This window comes from Gnatocerus cornutus, chromosome 8 (assembly GCF_029298725.1).
Source record: "Gnatocerus cornutus isolate USDA-ARS CGAHR chromosome 8, icGnaCorn1.1, whole genome shotgun sequence".
NCBI lineage: Eukaryota > Metazoa > Arthropoda > Insecta > Coleoptera > Tenebrionidae > Gnatocerus > Gnatocerus cornutus.
The window spans coordinates 14,664,790-14,674,347 of record NC_142240.1 but is presented as its reverse complement, the minus strand read 5'-3'; the positions used below and the strand labels follow the sequence as shown (position 1 = coordinate 14,674,347).

At 34.3% G+C, this 9,558-nt stretch overlaps 3 protein-coding genes across 3 annotated transcripts; 1 reads left to right on the top strand and 2 right to left on the bottom strand.

The window, feature by feature from the left end:
* Positions 1-4,814: 4,814 nt before the first annotated feature.
* On the bottom strand, positions 4,815-5,945 carry Alg-2 (Apoptosis-linked gene-2). Its single transcript, XM_088042723.1, has 5 exons — positions 5,745-5,945; positions 5,592-5,698; positions 5,267-5,535; positions 5,134-5,214; positions 4,815-5,076 (listed from the first exon to the last, which is right to left on the bottom strand). The coding sequence occupies exons 1-5, from the start codon at positions 5,798-5,800 to the stop codon at positions 5,047-5,049; spliced, it is 543 nt and encodes a 180-aa protein (XP_087898849.1). The 5' UTR covers positions 5,801-5,945; the 3' UTR covers positions 4,815-5,046.
* Positions 5,946-6,049: 104 nt separating this feature from the next.
* Positions 6,050-7,036, bottom strand: LOC148170183 (uridine diphosphate glucose pyrophosphatase NUDT14-like). The gene is made up of 2 exons (XM_088042722.1): positions 6,789-7,036; positions 6,050-6,737 (listed from the first exon to the last, which is right to left on the bottom strand). Exons 1-2 carry the CDS (start codon positions 6,949-6,951, stop codon positions 6,097-6,099), a joined length of 804 nt encoding a protein of 267 aa, XP_087898848.1. The 5' UTR covers positions 6,952-7,036; the 3' UTR covers positions 6,050-6,096.
* An 85-nt stretch (positions 7,037-7,121) lies between these two features.
* Positions 7,122-9,511, top strand: Septin2 (septin 2). The gene is made up of 4 exons (XM_088042720.1): positions 7,122-7,269; positions 7,446-7,563; positions 8,081-9,024; positions 9,073-9,511. Exons 1-4 carry the CDS (start codon positions 7,240-7,242, stop codon positions 9,247-9,249), a joined length of 1,269 nt encoding a protein of 422 aa, XP_087898846.1. The 5' UTR covers positions 7,122-7,239; the 3' UTR covers positions 9,250-9,511.
* Positions 9,512-9,558: the final 47 nt, after the last annotated feature.

The window sequence follows — 9,558 nt, the reverse complement described above, 5'->3', positions numbered from 1 at the left end:
GACAAACAAGAAAAATATGAGTAACATTTACAAATTTTGCCAAAAAAAACATCAAAGACCTAAAACTTTGGAAGTTTGCAAAAGCATAAGACTTTCATTACAGTTTTAAAGCATTTATATCAGAATGTTTTAAATGATGCTGCACACCCTACATTCATTATTACCGACGATGTAGTGATACCAAGATTTATGTTAAATGATAATCAATTTCGAGCTATCGGAGTAATATGGGAACGTAATCATCCTATTCAAAAACTAAGAATGGGATATGAACACAAACCGTCTGAATCTGTCACTGTTCTTAAGAAAAGTGACTAGGATAAATGAACTTTAACAAGAAATTACAATGCTGGAATGAAATAATAATGGGTAAAAATTGTGGTCTTAATGAAGCAAACGATCTGCGGAGCACTCGTCCGCATGTATCTGATATTGCAGAAAAGGCAGTTGCGGTGTTCCTTTCGCAGATTGTTTGCTTCATTTCAAAAGCGTGCAATATAAACTTGTATTATAATATACTAATTATTGCACTAATGCACTAAACGGCAACTTTCACAACGATTTTTAATGCAAAGAGCGCCTACTTTTTACACGACCGTAGATAAAATGATATAAATACCTCGTTCATAAGGCCATTAAGGCACCCATTCATTATGAAACTCGCGGCTTTGCTGGTCGGGTTACAAACTTGGATTCGTGCCTTAAAATTTGCCTTATGAAACTCGGTGTTTTAATATACTAAGTTCGATTTCCATGTACATATGTATAAGTAGTAGGAATTTATAAAATTTGATGAGATTTTGAAGACTTCCCAGTTGTAATTACAACTAGAAACTAGAATGCTTTAGTGTATACTTTTTTTTCTTATTTAAGATATTTATACTTTTTTAATACTTCCAGAAATGAGCTCTTTTCAAAGGTCTTTGATTTACGAGAAGCCGGACCATTCTTAGTCCATTGACAACAATGTGTAATTGCCATCAGATGGAAGCGAAGACAGGCAATGAGATTCAGATGTAAACACAGCGTTTAGAAAAAGTGGAATCAAGGGACCACGAAATCCATTTTTTTGCGCGAATCGCTCCGAGCGAGGGACGAAAAAAAACGTATGTTGCTGACTGAACTAAGGATAAAGGACAAAGAAATGCACGAGTATCAAGAGAAAAACAAAGAATTGGAAATTGATAAAGTATGATATTTATTGTTGTTGATTACTTTAGTTAATGTAAATTTTTATTGTTAACTTTTAGAAAATGGTCAACTGGGAGTACCTAAAAGCTTTTGAAAAAATTAATTTAAGAAAATATATTGACAATTTGGAAGAAAACTTTGGAAATTCGAAAAAGCTTAAGATTTCATTACAGTTTTAAAGCAATGATATCAGAATGTTTTAAATGATGCTGTACACCCTACATTCATCATAACCGACGATGTAGTGATACCAAGGTTTATGTTAAATAATAATCAATTTCGAGCTATCGGAGTAATACGGGAACGTAATCATCCTATTGAAAAACTAAGAATTGGATATGAACACAAACCGTCTGAATCTGTCGCTGTTCTTAAGAAAAGTGACTAGGATGAATGAACTTTAACAAAAAATTACAATGCTGGAATGAAATAATAATGGAATAATGTCTTAAGTTTGATAAATAGGTAAATTTAATAACTGAAGCGTTGATGCGAAGATTTCTCATTACCTCAGAAGTGTACTAAAGAGGAAAATTGTGCTTAGTGCGATTACCAGGAAAAAATGTAGGTACTGAATGGTCAAATATGCCGTATATTGATCATAATGGTATTATTCAAAAAACTCCAATCAGTATTAGAGAGGAATTCATAGAGAAGTACATCATTTTCCTTCTTGATATGTTAAGACTAGTACATTGCTGTTTAGTCAAAATACATATAGGTTGAATATTATGTGCAAAATTCGCTAATCTTATGTAGAGGGCAGAGTGATGAAAATCTTCATGCACTAGAGGGGAAAGCGCTCAGTCGACAATACAACTTGCTGTGGAGAAAACTAAGTCTAGACAATTACCGTTCTCATTAACAATGATATTGTGAAACGATTGGAAAGTTTTTAAGGAAGTCCAATATCTGTTAGCACCACCCGAATTTAAATCTGGAACATTAAAATCATCTATAAGAAGAATATGATTGTCGCAGCCTAAAGGACTTATAGAACTGAGAACGTCCAAGAAGAGATTAAATTCTGGGAAGGATATATCAGACGGAATATAATTGTAATATAAAATAATAATTATAAAATACTTATTATATCGACAGTCACTAATTTGGACACCTATAACATCAATTGTAAGAACGATTCTAGCGACTGCACTTAAATGGATTTCAAGACATGTAAAAGAATTATTGACGACCCCAAGTACACCGCCACCTCTAGAACGATTAGTAGTCGCAGCACATCTATCTTTTCTGAATACCACATACTGGTTAGGGAATAATTCGCTGTTGCTAATGCCCGGAATAAGCCAGGTTTCTGCTAACGCAATGAAATCAAAATCATGCTCAATCACCGAATGATAAAATAGCACGACCTTAAATCGCAGACCGCGAACATTTTAGTAGTAGAGCTTCGAAGCATGTGTCACCACAGATGTTTGATATATTCAGAGCTGCATTTGGTTCGGACAGTAAAAAATCATCCGAGTTGGCTTTAGCCTCTGCAGATTGAAATTCAGCAATTGATTCGCATACTGATGAATCAGGAAACACATATGAGCTTCGGATCATGATATCATCATAATCAAATAACAGCCTAGACTGTGATTGCTATTTAGTTCTAAAAACTTTTACTTGATATTTTTCAAAAGACTTTGATAAATAATACATTTATTACTATCCTATGCTGGATGTCAAGTACTTATAGCATCCTCGAATTTCTGTTGCATCCCAAACATTACAATAATCATAACCAATAAGAAGTTTACCAGCTTTTATTATATTATGATAAGATTCAATATCAACTTCTACTAAGGGTCGATAAAAGCTTCTATTATTCCGCAAGGGATCAAATTTCTTTAGGTTGCATATGTGATTAGAGCTAAAGAGAGTCGAATTGGAGTGGAGTGGTTGCAGTTCTTTAACACTGTAGTTCCTCATGTTTTTTGAAATTAAATTTTTTATTTTACTAGTATAGTATAGCCAGCTTTCGTGTAACTAATAATAATGAATCTCGAGCAGATTTAACATTAGGGATATGAATATTTGCTTTCACAGGATCAATATTGCTCACGACATGTTTTTTCGTGGTAAAGACATCTTGATTAATATTATTAGGTTTCAGAATTACAGACGAATTTACTTTGTTGACAACGTCGGCATAACTTGGATTGACAGTGTTACATGTAGTTCGCAGATTAATTTTATCTAAAATGTTGGAATGCTGGTTAATCGATTCATTCTGTTTTTCAATCAAGAACATGCCTTTTTCAACAGAAGTTTTTAGATCATTGACTATCGATAAACCTTCAAGGGCGATACAAGCATCGCACACAAATTGAAAGTTAGTGAATTTAGTTAATACTTTTAAATCAGTTTCTTCAATTTTGAGGCACTTAATATGGTATTTACCATCACACAAGAAGCATTTTAATGTTTTCTCGGAGTTTTTTAAGCTTACACGCCGGCATGGCGTTACTATAAAAACGAACGATAAAACCAGCGCAACGATACAAAAAGTACCGAGCAGCACTGAACAAAAATTAAATGTGAAAATGTATATTAACTTTAGCGATGCCCAATTACATCTAGCCAAAAAGGCTTGTTCAAATACAGTAACAGGTGGAATTAACAAATATTAACAAACTCACGGACCAGACCTCACACACGTCCACCCACCACGACAGCCACAACACAATAATGATACAAGAAATATACATTTCTACATCTGAATGCGCTGCTTATATTTGGAGGTATTCCAGCAAATAATTCAGAAATAGGAGCATTTTTCTTTGATCTAAAAACTCATCGCAAATTCAATGTAGAAGACTTTTTCATAAAATATTTTTTTTTTCCAGAAAAAGTTTGATGAGAAGACAGATTGACTGTTATATCCACTTTTAACATTAAAATTAAATTAAATTTTTAACAACTATTAAAACATTAAAATCGATCAACCAAACATATTTCTTATAAAAAATATACATATCATGAATTGCAATTAAAAAAGTATCAATTGCTTTATTAAAATCACATAAATTACAAAATATATCTTCGGAATTCAGTTTATGGGCCACAATTATCAATCAATAAATTAGTCTATTTGTTATCTTGAGCATTTTTTTCGTAACGAGTCATTGTTTTTTTTTGGACAACTTACACAAACTGCAATTTGGGTAATCTAATAAGAATGTTTAATTTCTAGAAAAGAAATAGGTTCGATTATGTAATTACTAATTACAAATTGTTAACAATGGGCTAAGGAAGGTCCGGTTTCTCGTAAATCAAAGACCTTTGAAAAGAGCTCATTTCTGGGAAGTATTAAAAAAGTATCAAAATCTTAAATTAGAAAAAAAGTACACCAAAAGTTTCTAGTTTCTAATTTTAATTACAACTGGGAAATCTTCAAGATTTAAAAAGTTCAAAATCTTGAAAATTGACTCACTTTCCTGGAAAATTGATGATTTGGGAAAAACTGAATTAGAAGTTATGGGTTAAAAATAAGGGTAAAAAGTCAAAGTAAACGTTGTTTTTGATGTTTTGGTAGAAACACCGGCTTTTGTTGAAAAAAAAATGCATAGAAAATAGGGAAATGACCAAGAAAACAAAGGCAAAAAAAATCTGTGTTAGATCGTTACATATGTACTTTTATTTATTGATAATAGAGAAACATAGAAAAATACATGTAATAATTTCCACTAGATTAGATTCATATTCTCTTTCAACAACTAACATAATATTAACATTCAAAAGAACAATGCCTATACAGTAAATGCTAAGCTAACAATAATGTAGCTATAGAAGAGACTAATATTGTCTTAAAATTTGATGATGAAAGATTAGAAATTTTGTGGCACCTTAAGATTTGGGGATAACAAGGAATGTTGCCTGAAACATTGGATTCACACTAGAGGCAACCAACTTTTAAATTTTCAAACTAAATACCATGCTCAAGAACTGTTCATAGTGGATAGTAATCACTCCATCTTGGTCAGTGTCATACTGTCTAAACGAAGCCGTGAGTGTCTGTAAAATACACAAATGAAGTAACAAAGTCAATAGTTTGGCTCCAACTTACATATAAAATAATACAACATTGGATAAAGTCATCAAAAAGAATCGTGCCTCGTCCATGTCTATCAAACTTCCTGATCAAAGTATCAATAAGACCTTCTGATAAGCGGTACCCAAAGCTTGTAAGAGCTGTTTTAAGCTCCTGCTTATCAATGTTCCCTGAATTATCCCTATCAAACGAACGGAAACAATTCTGCCAATCTGTTACGTATTTCCACAGTGCGCCAAAGTCTTCAAAGCTTACTTGGCCTCTATTATGTCTATCAAACATTCCTAAAATCAAACAATGAGTGTCCCACCTTTTACAACAGAACTTGTAAAAATATTACCGATCATCAGTCTCACAGTTTCTGGATTAAAGGGACTCCAAGTTCCATTAGATAGTGCTGATCCAAGTTCATCGGCGTTAATAAAACCGCTGCGGTCACGATCAACTCTGCAAATGTGTTTTACATAAACAAATAAATTTTTGGAAAGTGTACCTTTGGAAAACGTCCCAGAGAAATTCGCGACTTGGCATGGGTGACTGGAAAGCCATTTTGTACTGAGTAGCTAAAGGTGGCAAAAACAAGAGAAAATAATCTCGACGAACTAGATGGGATTGAGGTTAGGATCCTTCGATGTCACAAGTGAAATTACAACTGGCTCTAACTTCACTTTTATCGGAAATATTTATAGGCAGGGCAACATGACGCATCGTTGACGCGAATGCGTTCCCAACTTCACGCAAGACACGTAATATTTGGAATCTTGCGCCACATTACTCAGAAATTCTCTGAACAAGGTCGACAGTAAACAATACGTTTATTCTAAATTACAAATTTCGTTAAAAGCTTATTTAACTTTATTTACAAAGAACCAATAAATAGCAAATAAGAAACTGGGAGGACTTGGGAGTTTATCCTGCTCAAGATACTTTTTAACTTCCGGTATCGTCATTTCTACTACATCTATAATTTCATCTCCAACTCCACCCCCTTGTGACACTTTCATGTCATCAGTAACAGCGCAATAATATGTTGTTTGTAAACTCCCCAAAGTACCCACCCCTGACCTGTAAGAACCAATTTTTACTAAACTAGACAGAGGTACATCATATCCACACTCTTCAAGAATCTCTTCTTTGGCTATCTGCTCTAAAGGCTTATCTTTATCTACAAGTCCTGCACACATTTCTAAAGTAATCCCCAATTCTGGTGGGTACTTCTCTACATCTATCACATTTTTTCTGTCTTCTTCAGGAATGCTACCGTAGTACACCGGCGGCCGAAACTGCTTCACAAAAACCAACGTGTCTCTCTTCACGTTATGCAGAATTATCGCGACACTGTCATGGACTTCCAATAAGTCCCAAGTCCTTTTATTCCCATTCTGAGTAAAATGCATCGTCATTGGTTTCAAGTAGATTGATTTCTGAAGGGGTTTAATCTCGACGTCTTTCACTTGATTCATTTTGGAGAAGTGTAGAGAAGAGTCTAAAAACGAAAATATTAGTGCCTGAATCTTACACAGACGGGAATTTATACACTGAAGGAGTAGGTGAAGGCTAGAAGCCTTGAACTGCACGTGATTAAGCGGCTCAGATTGCGAATTAGATAAAAAACGAAGAAACAGCAGTAACGTTCTATTTACTTTTAGTGTCGAACTGACAGCTGTCAGTTTGACGTTTATTTGAAAAAACAGCGCCATCTGCGGATTGTCACTAACTGGAGACAAATTAATTTGATTATCAATTTAATGGAGATAAGCGACCTGAGTTTGTTCTTCCCAATTTTATTTGGGCTACTTGTTTTGTAATAAAAATTATGTAACACTGTAAATAATTAGTATTTAAGAAGATTAAATAAGAATGGTTACTTTGTTCCGTAATATTGGTACACTTGAGCAACTGTCAACTGTTCTGTCATTGTTCGTTTAATCACCAAACCGCTGTTTGTCGTTTCGTGACTAGATTTGTAAACAAATTAACGGTCAACAATGGCACCAGTGGACGTCGAAGTTCCCGCAGTAAGTAAATTCCTCTTTAAGTAACTCTTTTTCACAGAATATTTAACTATGTATATTAATTCCTTTTCACTAATGACTCTTCCTCATTTGGGGATGTAAATAATGGAATTTTTGAGGGCGTTGCCTTTAGCGTTCTTAAAACAATAACAATAGTTATGTTATTCTTTTATTCGTAGATGGAAAACCAGATTCGAAACCTCAACTTATCTGGTCACGTCGGGTTCGATAGTTTGCCTGATCAACTTGTCTCAAAAAGTGTCCAGAATGGATTTATTTTTAACATCATGTGTATAGGTATGTGGTTTGTCATTTTTTAGGTAGAGTATAACCGTTTTGGTACTGTTATTTTAAAGAGGTGATTGGAATTCTAGTTGTGTGGTCAACTGGAAACAATTAGTCCACAATCCAAAGAATGCAAATGAGCATTGATAATATTGGAGTGCGATTTTTCATGAATATTTTTTTATTACAAAAAAGTTATTCTTTGTTTCTTCATTCAAGCAGTATTAATGTTTAGAGATCTCTCTTTTTTGTTGGTGCATTTTTTCTTTTGTATTACCTAAACCATTTTTTCACGAGACTTCATAATCAGACGCATAATTTTACAAATATGTACCCTAAACGCCGGATATGAATAAGGCATAATAAAGAATTTTGATTTGAAGACACGGTATTTTTATTATTTTTTTTTTTTGTTATTTCGCACGGTTCGTCTTTTATTGCACTTTTGTGCCGTTCTGAGGTCACACTTAATAGAGAATTAGAGTTGATCTTTTTTTCTTCTAATTGTAATTATATATTTTTTATTTAGGCGAAACTGGTTTGGGAAAGTCCACCCTCATGGACTCCCTCTTCAACACCAACTTCGAGTCAGTCCCCAGCCCCCACACTCTCCCCACAGTCAAGCTAAAAGCTCACACGTACGAACTCCAAGAAAGCAACGTAAGACTCAAACTAACAATCGTCGACACTGTCGGTTACGGTGACCAAATCAACAAAGAAGACAGTTTTAAAGCCATCGTTGACTACATTGACGCTCAATTCGAAAACTACCTTCAAGAAGAACTCAAAATCAAGCGCTCTCTATCCGCTTACCACGACACTCGAATTCATGCTTGCTTGTATTTCATCTGTCCGACAGGTCACGGATTGAAATCAATCGATCTCGTTTGTATGAAGAAACTCGATCAAAAAGTTAACGTCATTCCGATAATTGCGAAAGCTGATACTATTTCCAAAACCGAACTCCAAAAGTTCAAGTCAAAGATCGTCGCGGAACTTCAAAATAACGGTGTTCATATTTACGAGTTTCCAGTTGATGATGAGTCGGTGTCTGATGTTAATACGTCCATGAATACCCACATCCCATTTGCAGTAATTGGTAGTACGGATTTCGTACGTGTGGGTAATAAAATGGTAAGAGCGCGGCAGTACCCGTGGGGCACTGTACAGGTCGAGAATGAATCTCACTGCGATTTCGTGAAATTGAGAGAAATGTTGATTCGCACCAACATGGAGGATATGAGAGAAAAAACTCATTGTCGCCATTACGAACTGTACAGAAGAAAGCGTCTGGAACAGATGGGTTTCAGTGATGTCGATGCTGATAACAAACCCATCAGTTTTCAGCAAACTTTCGAAGCGAAACGAACAAATCATTTGCAAGAGTTGCAACAAAAAGAAGATGAAATGCGACAGATGTTTGTGGTCAGAGTAAAAGAAAAGGAGGCGGAATTGAAAGAAGCAGAAAAAGATGTAGGTTTCAGGGTTCGATTTGTACGTTTTGTAGCATTTTTATTTTAGTTGCACGCCAAATTCGATAAATTGAAAAAGGATCATACCGACGAAAAGAAGAAGATTGAAGATAACCGCAAAAAACTCGAAGATGAGGTCGTCGAGTTTAACAGACGCAAAGCTCAGTACCAGCAGATGGGTACCAGTCACCACACTCTGACTCTTGGTAAAAGTAAGAAAAAATAACAAGTCAGTAAATTTTAAAATGTTTATTATATTTAAGACAGATTTAAAGGTTTATATCGATTTTAATTACGTAATTTTAAAATTATTTAAATTGCCCGTTTGTGCTTGATCTGTGTAATTTAAAATCAGAATGCTGATAATTACAACTATAAACCAAAGTATTTTTAAATTACAGCAACTTGTGTAGGTTTAAGCACTTCGATTTTATTTATGTATGTATGCGTTTTTATATTTTATGACTAAAATATAATTTTATAGTTTACTGGTTTTTAGACTGCTGTCTCCCCAGGTCGCACCAATTTATTGAAT

Coding starts and splice junctions, on each gene's coding strand:
- Alg-2 (XM_088042723.1), bottom strand. CDS start 5,800: ATGGCTTTCCAGTCACCCATGCCAAGTCGCGAATTTCTCTGGGACGTT. Junction 5,215..5,266: donor AATGTTGTATTATTTTATAT/GTAAGTTGGAGC, acceptor TGTATTTTACAG/ACACTCACGGCTTCGTTTAG. Junction 5,077..5,133: donor ATGAACAGTTCTTGAGCATG/GTATTTAGTTTG, acceptor CCAATGTTTCAG/GCAACATTCCTTGTTATCCC.
- LOC148170183 (XM_088042722.1), bottom strand. CDS start 6,951: ATGGCGCTGTTTTTTCAAATAAACGTCAAACTGACAGCTGTCAGTTCG. Junction 6,738..6,788: donor CCTTCACCTACTCCTTCAGT/GTATAAATTCCC, acceptor TTTCGTTTTTAG/ACTCTTCTCTACACTTCTCC.
- Septin2 (XM_088042720.1), top strand. CDS start 7,240: ATGGCACCAGTGGACGTCGAAGTTCCCGCA. Junction 7,270..7,445: donor TGGACGTCGAAGTTCCCGCA/GTAAGTAAATTC, acceptor TTTTATTCGTAG/ATGGAAAACCAGATTCGAAA. Junction 9,025..9,072: donor TGAAAGAAGCAGAAAAAGAT/GTAGGTTTCAGG, acceptor TTTTTATTTTAG/TTGCACGCCAAATTCGATAA.